General features: G+C 36.8%; 1 protein-coding gene across 3 annotated transcripts in view; it reads right to left on the reverse strand.

The window, feature by feature from the left end:
• Positions 1–274: 274 nt before the first annotated feature.
• The window catches only part of LOC145690765 (uncharacterized), a 45,497-nt gene continuing 23,088 nt past the window's right edge, over positions 275–22,683 (reverse strand). For all 3 annotated transcript variants that reach the window (XM_081765998.1, XM_081766000.1, XM_081765999.1), the window contains exons 4-5: positions 16,553–16,856; positions 275–985 (exon numbers count right to left, since the gene is read on the reverse strand). In XM_081765998.1, coding sequence (XP_081622124.1) covers positions 363–985; positions 16,553–16,856 — 927 coding nt within the window. In that variant the 3' untranslated portion in view covers positions 275–362. The remainder of the gene's footprint in view (positions 986–16,552; positions 16,857–22,683) is intronic.

The raw sequence follows: 22,683 nt of genomic DNA on the forward strand, positions 1-22,683 counted from the left end.
AGTGCAGATAAAATATAATTTTCTTTCCTTAGGCACAATCTAACTTCCACTCAATCTGGCGCACACTTTGAGACTTGGACCTCGCCACCTTTGTCTTTAATTATCGAGAATTCTTTGTACAGTAGGATGAAGAGTTACAAACTACAAGAGTAGAGTAGATTTGTATAAGGTAAAGTTCATCACCGGTTGAATTATTTTAAAATCCTGAGATTTCTAACAGAAAATGCATTTGTAAATATTTGTTAGAGCAAGTGTTAAATAACAAAGAAGCACATGTATAAGAAAATCTATTATTTGCCAAAAAAAAAAAAAAGCCAATTTTTCAGAATCAGGTACAAATTTTGCAATTGATTGTACAGATATTACCTAATTGATATTATTGGGATATCCTTCACATACGACAACAACTGTGTTTCATCACTTTCACTTATTATATTGTCTTCACCTATTAAGAGTTCCAATTTGGCTAAAATCATGGCACCACAAACAACAAACGGGGTCCAAAATGGAAAATGAGTCAATAAGATGACGGTACCCCTCCGATAAGCAGGAACCTCCAGTTTCCGCAGAATATCCCACACAACTCTATCACAATAAGTTTCTTTGTCAACGGTTGGTAAGCTACAAGGATTGATTTCCATTAGATGTACAAGAGAACGATATTCGAACGGATAAAGCGATATTGGATCCTGTGCAATAGAGAATACTTCTACTACATAACGTCGAATAAGATCCGCTATCTTTGCGTCACCTCCACATACATTGAGAAGTTCATGAAATACGTTCGACGTTGTTTGAAATAACTGAGCATTACAAGAACACATTTTTACAAGTCTACTAAAGCCACTGGATTGCACAATTTCGCCTAATTGAGACATATTTATGGTTAAAGCTGAATTAATAATTTGCATTAATTCTCCTTCCAGGCATTCTGGCGCAGCACACAATACTTCTGCCTGCACACAGGTGGTAAGAGACAGTGAGCCTGAAGAAAACAAAACAATAACTATTAGCTGCATAGTATTTGAACAGTAAAAACTTATACTACTAGATTAAGAAGGATGGGAAAGAATAAATTAAAATGTGCTTCTAAATAGCCCGAACATTCGGTTACTCGGCTAAGAACAAGAACTGTGACAGGGTGGCATGGAATATCAAAAACCTTCGTTTACCTTTCCACATTATAATGCAGAAAGAATATGCAACAGTATTCACCTATCATCTTAAACATTTGATTGTGAAAGTACAATTCATATGAAAATCAACACATACTACATACAGGGAGGAGAGAGGGAAGATCCGGCTTAAATGTCCAGTAAAAGAAAAGAAATTCATAACTTCCGTTCGAAATATTATATTGCTATGAAGTTGAATTCTACAAGTAGAGAAACTCAAAATTATTTTTTCCTCGTAGGTGATTGTCATCATACTGCGCATGCTCAATACTGCATTGTGTACAAAGTACGCGTGCTACAAAAGCGTCAGTAGCTATGTGGACTCCACAACAAAGTTTTCTGTGTGGCAACTTTCGCTGAGCTGAGGTCTGTAACACTCATGCAACATCGTTTTCGTCTTAAGTATGGACTACGACCTACAAGCAATGTACCTATGTTCAAGTTCACCAAGAAACGGAATCAACGCCTTCATTAACCATCAGGGGCGGATCCAGCACCGACTTCTGGGGGGACGGTGGGTTGTCATACTGCTACTTAGAACTACTTTGAACAGTTTCAAAGTCTGGGAGGGTTTTATTTATATATATAAAATGAAAAAAAAAAGGGTTTCCTCTTCTGGGAGGGGGAACGATCGCCCCATCTGGATCCGCCACTGATAACCGTACGTTTGCTGTCGTTGTCGGGCCGTCACAGAAAGCATGCTTTTCCAGAAGACAGTGTTGAAGAAATTCGTACGTCCTTCAAACACAGTCCCACGAAGTCCATCTGACGAACCAGTAGAGAACTGCAGGTACATAGGCTGACAGTGCATGGTGTTATCCACAAACATTTGGGCCTACGGGGTTACAAATTCTAGCTGTGTCAGAAACTGAAACCTCAGGACAAGTCGCTAAGGCAAGCTGCAGGTTTTTTCTTTGAGGAATTCGTAAAATATCAGGTTTATCAAACTTCAGTCCGTGATCTGCGCTATCGCATTCGTACTTCTATCAACAATGTTACATCAGAAATGTTAAACACATGGAGAGACGTAGAATACACGGTCGACGTCTGTCCCATAGCGATTACCAGAACCGGATCCTGAAATACCCGGATTCCGGGTACCAGCTTGTAGGTTCTGGATTCAGGACTGGGTAACCCGGATCAGAAAATTTTGGGCCATTAGATTTCTGGTTATTTTGTTAATTTGTCTACGCTTCTCCAGATTTAAAAAAAAAAAAGTGTGTAGTGTAAATACCAAAGTAAATACAGCTAAAGATGTTATGTCTATTCAAGTGTTCTAGGCTCTAAGGGGAAAAAAATCATTTCTTAACAAATGAATCAACGTACACTTCCTAGGTAGGTTATCATCATTATGACACTAGTTTACCCGTAGAAAAATCTATGTATCACGAAAATAAATGATACTCAAAACTGAGACTAACAAATATTCAATGTCATAATACACCAAATGAACAAAAATATTACTGCAGTAGTTACCTAAGACTTGATAGTTTTTATTAAGTACCTCTATAGTACTACAACCTCGAATGGTTTCCAGTTGGGTGATGCAAGGACAGCCCATCGGGTATGATTTATAAATTTATGTAAAAGTGATCAGTAAAAAAAAATTCTGAACCCAAAAATGAAACGTGTAACATGAGAAATTTTAACAGTAAATGTCATCTAATTAGGCATTCGTTGATTGTTCGTGTAAGAACGATCTAGGATCGAACAGGTGGTTTGTTTTACAATAAATTAAAAAAAAAAAAAAAAAAAAAAAAACACTGAGAAGGGCTATGTAATAAAAACACAAACTAGTAACAGCTTCAACACACTCACTGTACCTTCATCAGACTTCCATTCATGCTCTTGGAAGTGAAGGTGAAAGTCTTATGAAGGCAATAGTTAGTATGTTGAAACTGTTACGTATTTTATTTATTTATCACATAGTCTTGTTCAGCATGTTGTATTTAGTTTGGCAATATGGAAACGCGGCCTGATAGGGCTTGAAAAATCTTGCTTGCAAGTACTAGCCAGACCATTTTGCAGTCACAGTGTTTATCCTCGCCAAATATAAAAACAGGCGAACAGGCTTGCTGACAGAATACGTCGATTTTTAAATTTGACACACTTAAATTTTAGCTTTGTGTGCTTTTTCTTACGTGAATAACAACGTTAATTTCAGTGACGGTGAACTTTGTCAATACCCAAATCCCTTACATTTTCTTGGCACCCCCTTGCAAAGAGTCTGAATTCAATACTGATTTCCCGTTTGTTTCTGTCGCATCAACCACTGTTCCTCCGAAGACAAACGTAGAATATTGAGCTGGAAATACACGAGATAGGGCTCTTGGGGGAACACCTGGAAATGAAATTTTTGAGGTTTACGTCCAACGGTTATGCCGGTTAGGCTAAAGGAAACGGTGATGATGAGTAATGAATGAAATGGTGGAATGAAGAAAGTGGGAGGAAACGGGAGAACCCCGAGAAAACCCACGCTAACGGTGTTTGTCCACCACAAAGTTCACTTGGCGGGGGCTGGGATCGAACCCGGGACCCCTAGCACCAGAGGTGAACCGCTCTACCACTGAGCCACCGCGGCCCCTACGGGGGGGGGGGAACCTGGAGTCAAAACAAAGAAGAATGATGACAGTAGAGGAAAAAAAAAAGTTGTACGATAGTTTCTGGAAGAAAGATTATGAAATATAAATGGCATAAACGACCTTATTGGTTATTCCTCTCCTCATACGAATTATGGCGAGCACTCCACTGAAACAGCAATTATACCAAAAATCCTAGTAAATACATAATACTCTTTTGAACAGCCCCGAACTCTGTATGTTTTACTTTGTAATGTTAATTTTAGAGAAAGAAAAGTACTGTTAGTCAAATGAGTGCATTTTCAAATTTATATTTCTCCCTTAGAATTTGGACACCTTTCGCGATATCCAGCCTTCAGTTTCGGATACTCGATTCTCGAATTCGGGTACCCGGATCTAGAACTGAGAATAAAACAGTAATGCTTTATTCAGTTGATGATTCCAAACACCTCAAACAAAACAAACACACACACACACACACACACACACAGAGAGAGAGAGAGAGAGAGAGAGAAAAATGAAATGAAATCTGTGAGTTTTACATCCCACGGTTATGCCGGTTAGGCTAAAGGAGACGGTGATTATGAGAAATGAATGAAATGGTGGAATGAAGAGAGTGGGAGGAAACGGGAGAACCCCGAGAAAACCCACGCACACGGTGTTTGTCCACCACAAAGTTCACTTGGCGGACAGAGAGAGAGAGAGTGAGTGAGTGAGTTAAAAGACAAAGAGATGATTCATTCTCTGTTATGCTTCCCAACTACCTAGTTCATTTTGCCCGCTTCTCTCTTTCTCTCTCCCTTTCAATTTGCGCGCGCACATTGGTTAGAGATAAATTTGATCTTTGCTTTCATTTTTTTCATTGAAATACACTTTATGGAAGAAATTAGTTGCCACCCAATGAACAATATATAGAATTAGAAATTATGTTTTAGTAATATTAAGAAGCCATGATAAAATGTTTCTGGTTCCTTTGAAAATCATTACTTTGGGTAATTATATGCGTTTCTACCAAGAATTTTTGGAATGATCCAAAAAAAATAAATAAATAAATAAAAATAAAAAATAATGCATCAACAAAATTGCGATATTGGCCATTAATTAGTTTTTGGATCAGAGGCCTCAAAATTTTTGAATGCCCTCAAATCAAGTTTTTGTAACGTTTTGCAGAATAAGTACATCTCATTGAGTTAAGTCATAGTTTGGATTTGGCTACAATATGTAGTTCACCAGATATAAGGCCTACAAGAAAATTTTTGCCTGAAATATATTGTATTTTTTGGATCAGGTGCCACAAAATTTTTGAACGGCCCCTAAATCGAGTTTACGTATTTTTTTGCGGAATAAGCACTCCATACTGAGTTAAGTAATATTTTGGGTTTTGCTACACTATGTGTAGTTCTACAGATATAAGGTGTACAAGAAAATTTTTGATTGAATGAAATATATTGGATTTTTTGGATCAGGGGTCACAACATTTTTGAACGGCTCTTAAATCGAGTTTTCGTAAGCACACCATACTGAGTTAACTGATAGTTTTGATTTGGCTACACTATATGTAGTTTTCCAGATATAAGGCCTACAAGAAAATTTTTGATTGAAATATATTGGATCTTTTGATTCAAAAATGAAATATTCTTAGTGCATACTCATGCTTTTAAAAATTAGTGTTTACGCATTTTCGTTACAGCATTATACGTGTCGGTATATTGTAGCTTATATCAAGTTACGCTAATCCTAATTCAAATGTTAATATCAATTTTCTAATATACTATCTAGTTCAAAATGGTATGGTCCTGGTTAATATACTTTCAACAAATCCTCCTCGTGTTTTACACAGTTGAAACTATAGCACTTTTTTTCCCTAAAAAGCTGCTCTCTTTTCCCTTAACCAATCTGTGGACATGGTCGCACTTCTGGTTGAGTGGCAGTTCAGTTTACATAAAATTCTTGAGAGATAAAATATATTTTCAAACTTATTGAAAAGTTAAATGGCCCACTATTCGTTACCATTGATCTATGTGTTGATTTAATAATGATAATCTATTACTATTTGTGTACTAAGTTTGCAAATGACTCTGAGTTATACAGGGTGTTTCAAAACAACACCGCCAACGTTTGCGAGGTGATTCCTGACACCAAAATAAGACAAAAAAAAAAAAAAAAGTGAGAACTTGAAAAAATGAACTTTAAAGGTCCATAGCCCCAATACTATGGGATCTACCGTAGTCGGGTCAAGATTTCATTTAGGAACTAATATTGCGCTATCCAAAAATACCTGTGTCAGAATCCTGCAGTACTCACGCAACAATTAGAGAGTTTAGTTACGGGTATATAATTTGAAGTACTCATCAACTACCTCTATAAAAATAGTTGCGGAAGTACTTCAGGATTCTGAAACATGTATTTTTGGATAGCGCACATATTAGTTCCTAAGTGAAGTCTTGACCCGACTACGGTAGATCCCATAGTATTAGAGATGTGGACCTTTACAGGTCATTTTTTCAAGTTTTCTGCAGTCTATATCTCCGCCTGCACCTAGGTTGGTCTATACTTTTTGTCTTACCTTGGTGTCAAGAATCATCTCCCAACTGTTGCCGGTGATATTTTGAAACACCCCGTATGTGTGTTCTGCCTTAAAACAATCTGCACCTTCTTTCTTTCTGTTTGTCCTAGTTCTAAGCTAGTCTACTGTGGTGAAAAAAGGGGAAAGGAGAGGAAGCAATTTGAAAAGAAGCGCTGCTCCCACTACTAACTAACTGATTCTGAGTAGATACGTTTAAAAGCTAGGGAAAATTTTAAGTTCCGTCGGTTACAATTGATTCCTACAGATCTTCCAAGGTACTATGCGACAAATATAAATCCTACTGTGTGTGAATGAACATAAGGAGAAACACTTAAGTAAAACTGAAAACTTTTGTATACTTTTAGTACCTTGATCTTCCAAAATATTTTGTTTTACAAGGTAGCATATTCATATTTATTTGGCTGTTCATAGCTTACAAATGAGGACAATCCCCAATTAAGGATTACAGTTGTCAGACATGGTTTACATTCTCTATATGTTATCAGTAAGATAAGTTTCCACAGAGTAATAGCTTTTTTCTAACAATAATTCTAACAGAGTATTTCGTTAATGTCCTTATACTTTGTTGGTAATTTGTTATATAATTTTATACAATTCATATATACAGTTTTGCTAAAATTTGCATAGTTCTGTTGAATAATATACATATTACAATTCTGCCTAGTATTGTATAAGTGAATCGTATTAGCTAATGTAAATAAATCCTTGTGTTCGATTACATACATAATTGTGCGATATATATATATATAAACTAGGTAATGTCAATAATTTATATTTCTTAAAAACATTTTTATATGAGGATCGTTCAGGCATACTAAACATTATTCTAATAATTTTTTCTGTATTCGGAATGTACTAGCACTTATTCTCGAATTCCCCCAAAATATAACACCATAGTTTATTATTGAAAAAACTTTACTATAATATAAGGACATGACGGCTTCCTTGCACAAACTACCTTGCAACCTACGGAATGCAAAGCAGAGTGAACTGAGTTTAGTATTAATGTATTCAACATGAGTATTCCATGTTAAATCTTCATTAACATACACTCCTAGAAATTTAATAGATGTTATTTGACATAATGCTACAGTATCTACAGTTATTGGTACAAGTTCATTTCTTTGACCCGGGAATAGAAATTTGACAATGTTAGTTTTTCCTAACCAACTAATAATTTTTGTTAGCGTCTTTGTAGTGAGCCTTTCTGCTTCATTTACTGAGTCTCCACTGACAAGGACATTTATGTCATCAGCATACAGTGTTGACTTCACACAGCCTAGACTGTTAACCAAATCATTAATATATACAACAAACAAAAGAGGACTCAATATTGATCCTTGTTGTACTCCTATGCCAGCCATATCCACTGGCGCAAATCCCGGTGGGACGAGGGAGACATGTCCACCCCAATCTTGGACCTGGAGGAGACTGTCCCCCCTCCCCCCCAATAATCTGACTTAAAAAGTGCTTTTTTGGATAAGTGTGATGATTTGTGTTCGACTGCCACAAAGGAATGTGAGATGAAATTGATTTTTCTTGGCTTTTCCATTTCTTTTAAAAAGAATCGTATTCTGCAGTATTTCAAACTGAACTTTGAGCTGTAGTGCGTTTAGTAGTCTCATCAATATGTATTAATTCCACTTCCACTACTTGGCCACAAATTGCAATAAATGCCAGACGAGGATATGCCCCTCTCTTCATGCTGGAAAGTTGTCTCAGCTGTAGGTACGGGCACAAATTCCGGGGAAATGGGGAGACACGTCCCCCCAACATTAGAACTGGATGCTCTCCCAATAATCCAATTTGAAAAGTGCTTTTTGCAGATAAGTGTGATGATTTGTCTCTGACTGCCACAAAGGAAAGTGAGATGAAATTAGTTTCTCTCTCTCTCTCTCTCTTTTTTTTTTTTTTTTTTTTTTTTTAATGAAAATGAAGGTGTGCGACTGTGTGTGATGTAACCTGATGTGAAATCTTATCTCCTCCTCTCGCCTAGGCCCTAGAACACGAACACGTATATAGACTATCCAATGTCAGTAGAACCCATCTTTTCAGTAAATGCGCATTTCATCTATTTGTAGTATCAGCCTAAGCATCTACTCATGCTTCGTAAGCCAACACTATGGCCTATGGAACGCGGAGGTTCAATGCCGCGTTCACAAAAGCTCTTCATTGACTTCTATTTAGCCAACTGGATCCAGTTTCTACTTTGCATTCCTATTTTTGCGAGATCCATCTTAATATTGTCTTCCCATCTGCGCCTATGTCTTCCTAATGGTCGTTCTCCGATTGGTCTTACCGCTAACACTTTGAAAGCGTTCATACTTTCTTCCATCCTGCTATATGTCCTGCCCATCTAAGCCTCCTAGACTTGACCCTAACAATGTTTGGTAATTCGTATAATTTATGTAGTTCCTCGTTATGAAGTTTTCGCCATTCCCCATTCCCGTTCCTCTTGGATCCGAATATTCGTCTGAGGATTTTGTTCTCAAATACTTTCATTCTATGTTCTCTCAGAGTAAGCGACCATGTTTTAAAGCCACACAGAATAGGTATGATTATCATTTTATATATTTTAAGCTTCAAATTCCTCGACAGAATTCGCGACGACAAGAGATTTTGAACTGAATAATAATACGAATTCCCTGTTTTTAGTCAATATTTAATTTCTTCGTGAATATGATTTTCGTCTGTTAATATTGATCCTAGATTTTTGAAAGTATCCACTTTATCAAAACTATTATTAAATATTTTAACGCACTCATAATTTGCCGTGTTACGGTCCTGACGCACTTTCATGTATTTAATTTTCTCTGCATTTCTTTCTATTGTTCTCATATCATCCTCTATTAAATTTACATCATCAGCGTACGCATAACCTAGTGAACACCGTTCAACTCTAGGCCCTGGTTGCTATCTTTGATTTTCCTTATAGCGTATTCCAGGGCAAAGTTGAATAATAATGACGACAATACATCTCCTAGTTTCAGGCCATTCTCGACGTGAAAGCTCGTGGACAAAAATTTTCCTACCCGGACTTTACTTTGGAATTCATTTAAACATGCCTTAATTAATCTAATTAGCTTTTTCGGTATTCCAAGTTCCGTAAGAACGTTTTATAAAGTTTCTCTCCTAACCAAGTCGTACGCCTTTCTAAAATCAATAAATAGTTGATGTACCGGGCTACTGTATTCCCACTTCTTTTCGAGTATTTGGCGAATGGTAAATATTTGGTCGATAGTTGATCGATTTTGTCTAAATCCGCACTGATAATCTCCAATAATTTCATCTGCGTGTGGGGTCAATCTTGCTAATAGAATGTTTGAAAGGATTTTATGGGATGTTGACAGAAGAGATGCCTCGATAATTATTACCGTCAGTTTTGTCGCCTTTCTTGTGGACTGGAACAATAATTGATTCTTTCCACTCTTGTGGCAATTCTTCCTTGTTGTAGATGAGGAGGATGAGTTTGTGTATCTTGTTCCACAATTTTTCGCCTCCAGGTAAAATTAACTCAGCCGGAATTGCGTTTACACCCGGAGATTTGTGTTTCTTTAATTTCTTTATAGCGAATTCTACTTCTATTCGGTTGGGTTCTGGAACATACGGTTCTGCGGTGTGTATCTCCCTTTCTCCACGCACATTAGTTTTTGGCTGCGTGTTAAGCAAATCGTCAAAGAAACCTTTCCATCTATTTAAAATGCTATCTGTATCAGTGAGAACTGTTCCATCAGCTTTCTTTAATATAAGCACGAGGTTGATAGCCTTTCTTAACTTCGTTGATCCCTTTATACATGTCCCGAATGTTTTTATTTTTACTATTATCTTCAAGTTCCTTAATTTTAGCTTTCAAAAAATCGCGTTTCTTTGTTCTAAAAGTTTTGGAAGTTTCCCGCCTGATGTCTATGAAATTTTGTGTAGTTATTTCATTCGGATTTTGTAGCAAACGTAATTTTGCTTGTTTTCTCTTCTTTGCTAGTTCGAACTATGGTTTATTCCTACGTATTTCCGCGTGTCCCAATTTTTCTTTTGAGAGAGGATGCTTCGTAAGCAAAGAAAAGAATTCAATTGCTGGAATATTTTTCTCCATAATCTTAAGATTACATCTGTTAACTAAAGAGTATATGACATGCGTCAGTTTTCTGTAACGATTCCTGTAATGTTATTGAGATTATCATCATTTTGCTCAAATACGAGTATTGTTGCGTCATACATATTGATATTCTTTTTTCATAGTTTTGGGGAAGTCATTATTTATATTATTATAAAACAATTTTAACTTTGATCTTTGTGGATGCCTAATTAGAAACATGCCAATTATAAATATGCATGTATTCAGATTTCAGAATGTGTTTACGGCAGTGATTTGTAATACTGATATGTACTACTACTTCATTGATTCCTGGCGGGAGCTCATGTGGTTCGGATTCCACGTTAATCAGTAGGTCCACGTCTCATATAGCCTCGCTGCTGAACGGGACGTTAAACTCAACTCAACCAACTACTACTTCATCTACATCGTCTAATATATAATATACTCTACAACAGGTTCACCTCAGAAATCAGATTCATCTACCGTAATATGAGTTTCATCTCCCTTCTCTAGAATAAGCCTCAAATCTACCCACCATCCAATGCTGAAGACAACCAATGGCGTATTTAGGATTTTGTTTCGAGGGGCTATGTCCAACACAAGGAATGAAGTGGTGAATTAAACAAAAACACCTGAGTTTGAGAATTAAATATATTTTAATTTATGCATAAATTGAAGTTGTAATGGCAAGAACTGCAGACCGATAAATCCTATATGATATGATATAAAAATTTAGGAGTGAATCTAACCCTTTATTCTGTTCATACAAGAAAAAGGAAACATCCTCTTGGCCTTCCTAATTTCCCGGGTTAATTATTCCCCCGTTTTCATTTTCTTTAATTTAAACATTTCGTTCTTTTAAAAATAACTAACCGATATAATTTTTCCTTTGTTATAATAACCAAAGTCCTGTCATGTTGATATGCGCGCAAGTTGGTGTGGAACACTAGTTTCGCTTATCAACTCCTCTTAGTTTTGGTGTTACTGATGACGGCCGACTTGAATCATAACTGACAACGGTCGATAAAGTATGATAAGCGAAATGAAAGAAAGTAACATCAAGAAAAGGAAACAGAAAAGTAGAAAGGACGAAAGAAAGAACAAAAGGACGCAGTTCTTACATGGAATGATATTTGACAAACACAAAATCACTTCTGAACAAAGAACATAAGAAAATGGAAAGTCAATGACATTCTTAGAAATGGTAAGAAGGATTATTGTTGTGCGTGGAATGCGAAAAACTTACAAATTTATTTCGGGAGGAGCTTGAGCCCAGCCCGATAGCCCCCTAAATACGCCACTGAAGACAATTCTGCTCCCCTGATCCTTCACAGCATTGTTTTTCAACTTCATAAATATTTTGAACATCGCTTTTATATATATATATATATATATATATATATATATATATATATATATATATATATATATATATATATATATCGGGTGTTGCAAAATAAGTGTTACAACTCTTGGGAGGTGAATCCTGCCACTGAGACAAGAAAAAAAGTTCTCTTGAACTTTCGGCTATCGGACATAGTTTCAGATCTACAAGGTGCCGAAAGCGTGAGAAAATGACTTTCGGACGCCAATAGTTCGGAAACTATCCAACGTAAAGAGGGCGGGTAAAAAATTCACTGAAGAAGTCATACCTGCTCTATTGAATTTTGCATGTTTCACAATCCTACCATGCACGCGCAAGGGATTCCCCAAAGGAACGTAGGGAGTCCCGGATAATCTGCTAAATGAAAGTTGGTCTAAATGGATATGAATTGATGGGGTTTCTACCAGGTAACAATAATTCGTTTGTATTAAGTCGATATGTGGAACAAATACAAAATGGTGGACACTTTCATGCTCGTTGTGTGTGGTTGCATAATCGCCAGGTACGGATGATGGGCAACAATAAAGTTCTGGGTATTAAGTGTTGCGAATTTGTACTCAAATGCTCTAGAAAGACATCTGGAGTGTCGGTAGAGCACAACAGATGGAGCAGGGTGGAGCATATGTGGAACACGTAACGAAAAATGCCCAGAAATGCACTCATACTCAGTAAACGTGAGTTCGAAGCGTCGGAAATGTAAGGTTTAGCGTTAAGAACATGAAAACCAATTCACCAATAATATTCCCTCAAACCGACGCAATATGATGCACACGGTTACATACCAATAAGGATGCAACAACTGAGGATAAGTTGAAATTGTGCAAGGGGACTCACTAAGAAACTGGGTAAACTAAATGAATGTCTCTAGTGGGATCGCATGATCGATATTGAAATGTGGCCAGTGTGTGTGTTAATATCAACATGTAGCTAATGGACAAATGTCAGCATGTTCCACTAGTGCTGGGACACCGTCTCACATGCGAAAACTAGGAAAATAACGTTGTACATTTTGCTATTACATCTGGTGCACTTTTTGGTAGAACGTAACTAGAACAAGATTGTATCAATGTCCCACTTTGTTTGGGACATTGTCCTACAGTCGACACATATGGAAAGATATCTCTTAATCCATGGTTCAAATTGTGATATAGCGTGAAAATAGCAAACTTATATCATGTCTCACGTCTTCTGGGGCATATGACGTACTCGATATCAGAATACCTCCAGAAATATGTATCTTACCCACAGTACACATGCCAAGAGAAAGACGAAAATGAACCAATTTGGCACATGTAACACTACAGCTGGAACACCATACACATGGAAAATAAAACGACATGAGAAATAGAAAGAAACGTCTTAAAGCTCTGATTGTTTACAACTGTGCAGTAGGAGTAACAAAATGTAACACACAAGCATGTCGGGAGGCTGTACAAGAGCGCTTGCCAAACAAAGTGGGTACTCCTCAAAGAAATGCATACAGAGAAAGTCAGGCTCTCTTGAGCCTCAGGTCTAGAGCGCTCGCTTTCGCTCGCGTGGTCGCAGTTTCCAATCCTACTGGGAGCCCACGGCCTCAGATTCAAGACCCGAGTAGTTATTTTCCTATTTTTCCCACGTGGGACGGTGTCCCAGCAGTAGTGGCACATGTTGACATTTCTCCACTAGCTACATATCGATATCAACACACAAATTGTCCTCATTTCAATATCGATTATGTGATCCCTCTAGAAACATTCCTTTAGTTTATCCAGTTTCTTAGTGAGTCCCCTTGCACAATTTCAACTTATCCTCAGTTGTTGCATCCTTATTGGTATGCAACCGTGTACATCATATTGCGACGGTTTGAGGGAATATTATTATTGAATTGACTTTCATGTTCTTGACGCTAATCCTTACATTTCCGACGCTTCGAACTCACGTTTACTGAGTATGAGTGCATTTCTGGGCATTTTTCGTTACGTGTTTCACATATGCTCCACCCTGCTCCATCTGTTGTGCTCTACCGACACTCCAGATGTCTTTCTAGAGCATTTGAGTACAAATTCGCAACACTTAATACCCAGAACTTTACTGTTGCCCATCATCCATACCTGGCGATTATGCAACCACACACAACGAGCATGAAAGTGTCCACCATTTTGTATTTGTTCCACATATCGACTTAATACAAACGAATTATTGTTACCTGGTAGAAACCCCATCAATTCATATCCATTTAGACCAACTTTCATTTAGCAGATTATCCGGGACTCCCTACGTTCCTTTGGGGAATCCCTTGCGCGTGCATGGTAGGATTGTGAAACATGCAAAATTCAATAGAGCAGGTATGACTTCTTCAGTGAATTTTTTACCCGCCCTCTTTACGTTGGATAGTTTCCGAACTATTGGCGTCCGAAAGTCATTTTCCCACGCTTTCGGCACCTTGTAGATCTGAAACTATGTCCGATAGCCGAAAGTTCAAGAGAACTTTTTTTCTTGTCTCAGTGGCAGGATTCACCTCCCAAGAGTTGTAACACTTATTTTGCAACACCCGATATATATATATATATATATATATATATATATATATATATATATATATATATATATACACTACCGGCCAAAAGTATTGCATCACCCATGAAAATGCTGTAAATACGTACAAGGTGTACCGATTTTCATGAAAATATGTTGGAATGGTATACATAAATTATCGTTAAGTCATTCTGAAACGTTTCTAAATTTGTCACAACTAAAATAACTTCTCGCGATCAAAAATTAGTTCAAAATGTGGCGAGACCTCACCCTCACAACAAAAAGAAAAGTTCTTGAAAAGTAGGAAGATAATATGCTTTTAGCTGGTATAATTATTAACATGAGTATTTGTTTAGATACAACATAAAATGTCATTGTAAGTACGAAACCAGCTGCAATTGTGCCTAGTTTTCTTTTCTGTTCGCCTTTCAGGGACCAGTGGTCATCAAGAGTTGTCAGCTAAAATATACTAAATAAGTGGTTGTTTGTTCGACACATATGAACAGTATGGCTCAAGTTCGTGAACTTAGTAAAGAGCAAGGTGTCGAATTGTACGCGTTAAAGTTTTCTACGTGACAGGTCGCTAGAAAAGTGAACATACATCAATCTACAGTTGTTCGCACTATTCAACGTTTCAACGAAACTCTGTCAAATGTTAATCGTCGATGACCTGAAAGATCGCGAATAACGTCAAAGAATGAAGATCAGTTTATTGTGGTCACAAGCAAACGTCAACGAACACTAACTGCCCCAGAAATTCGAGAAAAACTTAATGCTACCCGAGAAACAGTCGTATCTGTTAAAACACTGAAACGCCGACTTCGAAAACGGTTCATCAAGGGGATGCATTGCAACAACAACAACAAAAAACTTTTGAGTAAACAAAACAAACATAAACGATTGCAATGGGCTAAAGAATATAAGAATTGGTCAGTACAACAGTAGTATAAAGTACTCTTTACTGACGAAAGTAAATTCGAAATTTTTGGTACTAAACGCAGAAAGTTTGTTCGTCGACTTCGTGGAGAACGCATGCTCGAACAATGCATTAATCCAAGTGTCAAATATGGTGGTGGGTCTGTCATGGTATGGGTTGTATCGCGGGTGAAAATGTTGGTGATTTAGTGAAAATTGAGAGAACAATGAAAAAAGATTATCATCGCATCATGGAGAGACATGCTCTACCCAGTGGCAAAAGGCTTGTCGGTCAGGGATTTTTCAACAAAAATCCCAAACACACATTTTATTTGTGTAAGTCGTACTTAGAAAAGAAAGAAAGACGAAAAGAATTGATAAACATGCGATGGCCACCGGAAAGCCCGGACTTAAATCTGAGATGAGTTAGACAGAAACGTTCGAAAACGTCGACCAGTTAATAAAACACAGTTGTGAGTACATTTACAAATGTGTTGGAATGGCCTTAAAGCCCAAACATTACGGAAATTACTCGCGAGGATGCCTAGGTTGTGTGCTGCTGTATTGAGAGCTGTTGGTGGATATTTTGATAAATCCCAAATTTGAATGATTTCGTTTCACATTCTGACTCTTCTGTTTTGGTTCTGTGTTACCCTTTGTTGTTTTGTTTTGCAAATATAAAATTGTTCTATTTGTGTTCATAATTATGTGCATTCGTTTTCTACTGATATCGGTGGTGATGCAATACTTTTGGCCGGTAGTGTATATATATAAAATATGGGAACTGTCTTACCCCCCCTCCCCCAATGTTGAACACAGATTTGCGCTGATGCTCATATCCTATCATACATAGTGGGATATAAACCTAAGTGTAAAGTCACTATATATAATGATTATGATTGTTAACACCGCAATAAAACCTTAAATGAGTACAGCCTTATTATGTACGAAACGAAGTGTATGATAAAAAGCCAGCAGCATTTAAACTAAACACCGTGGATAAAACTTAACTGAATACATAACTAACGGCTAATTACCGTCATCTTCACAAGCAGAAGCGTTCGAAGAATGAAAAATAAACATGTGAAAAGGAAAACTGATTTTGCAACCTTGCATGTTCTTTTTTAAAAAATCTTGTTACAAATATGATGAATAAAACTGAATTGTTTTGATTATATACTGTCATGATTTTATTTGATTTAAGTGATACTAGCTTTTCATATTATGGACTTCTTCCACGTTTGATTTTTGTTAGTGTATAAACATGGCAGAAAATAATAAAAATAAAAATAAAAATTAAAGTACCTGTTTTCACCTCCTTCCACACAGTCTTACAAAGGTCGTTCACCTCACTGTCCTGACTAGTGTTGCACTTCAACAACGCTTTCAGAATCTGCTCCAGTGTTCTTGAATTCTCCACCTTTCTGTTACTCACTACAAGAACCCTTCCAATGGCTACCAATTCAGGGATCAATCCAGGAATTTCATTTACGTTCATGTCGTATGCCAGTATGATTTTGCTCATATCCTCACTTAGATGTTCCACGGACAGATTTAAACAACGTGGTATTCTTTCAACTGTTCGTCCCATCATGTACTTTACTTGTTGCTGAAAGTACAAACACAATTACAAGGATTTTTTTTAGTAGATTTAACTGGAATTATGACAATTTATTAATGATTGTTTATTTATATTTTGGTCAAGTAGTAATTATTGATTATCTCTATAGGTATAATTATTTCATTATTTTAATAATAACTAGCAGTAAGGACTAGTCTTTACTGGGTGATAATTCATAACCTGTATAAAAAGAGTAAGCACCTTCTCGTCGACTCTAGGGGGAGTGGGCAGTGTCTCCGTGGCAGAGCGCTTACCTCTGGTGTGGGGGGTTCCTAGTTCGATCCATGGCCAATTAAGTTTGTGGTGGGCAACATCGTGTCCGTGGATTTTCTCGGGGTACCGATTCCCTCCTACTTTCTCATTCCATCAATTCTTCCATCATCGCCTACCTTAGCCTAAAAGGCATAATCGTAAGACGTAAAAGATTTCATTTCTCGTTGTAGAGTCTTACTTCAGAACTACGATTAAAAGAGGGGGAAAATGTCCTTATTCCATTCCCGATATTTATCCTATGCTGTTAATGTAAGCCAGCACAAACATGACGTAATATGGGCTGCATACAGACAAGGCGTTCTTACAACTAAGAAACTTGCATCAGTTTTCGCATACATTTTCATCCCTCCCGCAAATATGGCTCCTCCCTAACAAGTAAAGGGTCCAAATGTATGAATCGAGTTGCGGGATGAGACAGTGCGCCTTATAGAGAATGTCAAAATATGTGTATATACAAAGTTATAGCGGCTGAGCGCCATAAGAAACGGAGGGCAAGGGTGCCAAAGTTGGTGGGAGAAGGGCTATGCTATGTTATAGAGATACATCAAATAAAATGTTGAATCGTAAAAATACTGAAAGATAGACAATGCAAACGGTGGTAGTTTTACATATTGGCAAAAGAAGAATGGGCAGAGTAGATCACGAACCTCCGCCGCCATCTTGAAATGCGCCATTTTGAAATTGTAATATTTTTTGAAATGGAAAGGTAGTCATGCAGTGTTGCCAGACCAGTCAGTTGGAAAAGCAGGAGATTCGAAGATAAAAAGCAGGAGAAAGCAATAGACACATACAGTGGTGGCGTTAGAATGTAAATCCGGGGGTGGGCAATAAAATTTGCAATTATTAAGGGGGCATTAGTCAAAACAAGCAGTCCAGAATTCATTTCCGATGAACTACGTTAAGCAAATGAAAGGGAAAAGTCCCGATTTATATTAATATTGTTTGATACACACGTGTGTGAAGTAAAACGTAGTGAAAGAGCAAAGTGGAGTGGGAAAATGTCTTTTTCATGCACGTAGCTATAACGTAGCTATATGGTGCAGTCACACGTGATCGTGGCGTAAGACTGTTTCTTGCTGACGATCGTGGAGAAATGATCTAAGCCACTCTTCCAACCCAAGTCCCAATCTAAACAACACTTACTTGTATATCTTACAGAAAGTCATAAAAACGCTAACAATAATCTATATAGAAGATGACGTACAGTTGTATTTTTTTGGATTCATATTATATACAGTAAAGCTCTATAACTATATGTTCTACAGAACTTTGTGTATTATAACAGAGAAATTTCGTCTTTTTATGTGAGGAAACATTGAAAATTCAATATTAATAATAATATATTTCTTCAACTTCTCGAAGTAAGGAAAAAGCAGGAGATTGTTCACTTTTAATTTTCTTTCGCAGTAGATCAGTAGAACGTAGAAAAAGCAGATCTCCTGCAAAATCAGTAGATCTGGCAACACTGTAGTCATGTGATATATCAATTAGGGCCAGCACGTTCTCAAAATGTCAATTATTAACTTTAGTGATCGTTACCTGTACTTACTTGGAAGATTTAGGTCATATTTATAGTTATTTACGAAAATCTAGGAGACTGAAAGTTGGAATGTTGAAAGTTTGGAAATCTGGAATGTTGAAAGTTTGAATTATCATGAAAACACATGTTAAACATATTATCTACAAGCCAAGAAAACTAACAGTGAAATTTGATATCCAAGTTGCATAGTATTACATTATTATTTATGACATTACTTCCAATTTCCTTCATATAGTGCCGAAGAGAACTGTTCCGATCTGGAGGAACCGCTTCCACTTCTTTTTCGCTTTTGGTCGAAAACAATGTTGAGTTTATATAGGTACCTTTCGTTAAATGATATACTTACTAATATAGAACATCACACAATAAAATCTGATAGCTTAGAATGTAATTATTACGTACTGTACGTAAACCACTATTTTTTCACCACTTACTATATTTTTCACTCAACTTTCTTTGTCCACCTTCGTAAGCAATATCAACTTGGGACAAGCGTGCATGTGATATCTGGATAAAAAATGGACTGCTGCAGTCAAATACAGCAATGAAGTTTTAGCGGAAAATAAGTTATTGAGTGAGGTAGCTTTCTCGATTGTCTATCGTTTGCATTATGTTTAATCGGTTTGTTTGAAATAGGAAGCCTTCGATTTCAGTTATATGCGCCCCACCATGTAGATGTCCTTCACGTAGACTGCTGTGCACTGAAACGTGAGTGTGGAGTCAGTGAGGAATTTTGTGAAAACTTGTCGCATAATAATCTAATGGAACAAGAGCCTGACTCGGAAATTGAAGATGATGCAGACTAGAGATGGAGTGTAAGGCAGTAATCGATCACATTAATGTAGCTGCGTTATGTTATTTATTTTTATATATCATATTATCGTGTAAAACCTATAGTTGAATTCGCTTTTTCCTAAAGAAGTACAATATTTCATTTTCCATTTGTACAATACACATATATATACTTGTGCTGTTTCTTCCAGTAACACATTTTACAAACAATATTGCAACCCCGTTCCAAAATAACTGTTCATTAAAAAAAAATATATAGTATGAAACTTTTCATAGGAAATTTATTTAACTCGCAAATAAGATATTAAGAAAAAAAAAAAGAGTCGGCTGATAAATAACGAAGATAATGTTTATTTGATTGTCACTGTCACTACCATTGACCGAGATTCCATCATACAAACATATTACACGTCATATCTCAGGTATTTTCAGGGATTATTCAGTAATTCGTCAAATTATTAAATAACTCCAGTACTTTAGTTTTAGAGGAAATACTTACATATCGTACTGCTGAGAATTTAATTTCCTTTAATATGAGCTGTGCAAAAAGAAAACCGGTCCATAAACAACGGAGATAATTCTTGTTTCTTAAATCGAGTTGTCCGCTATTTTGATGTCATCATCACATCTACACACCATCGCATCCGCCATTTTGATGACGTCATTCACCAGCGAGTGATACCATCCAAATTATACACCAGAAAGCTTCCCTAAATAAAACAAAATCATCCTTTCATCTTATCTTCACGGACACTGGCACGGGATGACATATTTAGATGTAAAATTTCATTCATTACCGCCATTTTGATGATGTAATTAACATATTATATGTAATATCTCAGTTATTTATGGACGGATTTCCTTTGTTTACCTATAAAAACTGTTATGTAAGTATTATCTCTAAAACTAACGGTTTCGGAGTTACTTTTGTTTATAATAATTGTTCATAAATAATTGTTCAATAATTCATTAAATTATTAAATAATTCCTATACTTTTAGTTCTAGAGGGAATACTTATATAACAGTTTTTACAGGAAATTTAATTTCCTTTAATATGAGCTACGGAGAAAAAAAATCGGTCCATAAACAACGCAGATATTTCTTGTTTCTTGAATCGAGTTGTCCGCCATTTTGATGACGTCATCACGCCTACACGCCACGCATCAGTGAGTGACACCATCGAAATTATTAATCAGAAGGCTCCTCTGCATCAAAAAATCACCCCCTCATCTTATCTTCACGAAAGCTGCCACGGGATGACATATGCTCCTCTACTAAAAGGGCTTCATAAAGACAACGGCAGAGAAAAAATGTATTTTATAGTTTCCACAGAATTCATAATAGTCGATTATCATGGAAGTACTAGTATGACTCTGTGTGAAAGTTCCGTTTTTCTATCGAAAACAAGTGATACAAACTATTCTGGTTGATTTTCTCATTCGTTATGTTATCATAGATTCCCAGTACCGAGAAATTCTCCAAGAAGGTTTTATGGTTTTTTGGTCCATGCTATAGTAGAAGATATTTCTAAGCAATAATTTTACTGTTGTGTGGTTACATTATGTTCTTTTGAAAATACTTGTTGTTGTGTTGTTATAAAACTTCCAAACATGTCTGCTGTTATGTGAAGTTATCAAAATACTTTCAAAGTTATTGCATAGTCCATGTATTCTTATTGCATATGCACACACATAATCGTAAGTTGATAATAGTAGCCCTGAAACCCACGTGTTGTCAATTATTCTGAAGAAGAATGGCAAACAAAAAGAAACCATTCAGACAGACGACAATTGCAACAAGAAAAGGGAAAGCTGTTGTGAAGAATCGAAAAATCTGTGTAATATACTATGCATAAGATGAAACTGACATGAGGACGAGAAATTTCATCGAATAAAGCTTCCATAGAAACTTTCAGGCCAAAGAATTGTTGCAGAAGTGTGACACCACAAAACTGCACCGCTTAACATCAATTTTCATCCAAATTCCTACAGAATACGGCACTAACAAACACGGCCTATTGCTGGGACTACCAAAGTTTTATAACATTACCAGGATTGATACGTTAGTCTGCTGAATCATATTTGGCGGAAAACTGTACACTCTTAGTCGATAATTTACCATATTTAAATCGTGCTGCTGCACAACAGTATGTAGCAGACATCATATTGGAGCAGTGTGTATTTTGCCAAGAATAGAGCTAAAATGGGGATCACGAAAAAAAGGGGAAAGGATGTTTCAAGGGAATGTCTGGTGACATGTGTCACTAGAATTGCTGAACATAAAAGGAAGACGAATTGCTACTGTTACGGATTCAAGAAGTGGATCTCATAGCAGCCGAAAAGAGGCACCACAACTTATGCCGTAAAGACTATACAAGAAGTGACCAGACACTAACCTATTGAAAATGAAACATTCAAAAAATGGCACATGAGAAAGCTTTTATGCAGATTTATGCATATGTCCCAGCGCACATAATTAAGGAGTACAATGTAGAAATGTTAAATTCTATCCGGGAAAAATATCTTATGTATGTTCAAGAAGGCGGCCTAGGCAGTGTTAATCAGGAATACAAAATGTGTAGATCCAAGGAGAAGTTGCTGAAGTATTTCCTACGTGCACTACAGTTTGTTATTTTACCAAGTCGGGTCGTCGAGGTGAAATTGTTTATCCAAGAAACATACTTAAATATAAATTCGTTGAAGACGGACCCTGTGCAGGTATGTCAGTAAGTGTTTTGGTTACTCAAGCAGCTTTATTGCTACTGCGAGCTACATGTTATTAATCACCATCGACAAGCGTCAGATCTTTTGTGGCTGCCCACGGCAAAATTGCTACATTCCAAGACTTACCTCATCTCCTTATTTAGTTTATATCTATCCTTTTACCTGCAAGTAATACAGGCCCAAGTCTTCGGAAAACCCCGTGTCGCCAAATTTTTAACGCAAGATGTTTGTTCAGCTGTTTCAGGCATATCATGGTTGATGCCAAAACAGATGCTCCTAGGTATAACAGATATCTCACAAGCTGTACAAAATTAATAACTGCTCAACCGTATGGGCCACTCATCTTCATATTCACAAATATTTGAATTAGAAACACTAATGTATGATTCTGTTGTCGAAAGCGGTGATGACCTCCAGCCATCAGTCTTTAAAAAAATCATCTGTGTTCTCCTCCTTTTGATGGGATAATTTCGGAGGATTTGCGTA

Source organism: Thermobia domestica, chromosome 7, assembly GCF_964235325.1.
Source record: "Thermobia domestica chromosome 7, izTheDome1.hap1.1, whole genome shotgun sequence".
Taxonomy (NCBI): Eukaryota; Metazoa; Arthropoda; class Insecta; order Zygentoma; family Lepismatidae; genus Thermobia; species Thermobia domestica.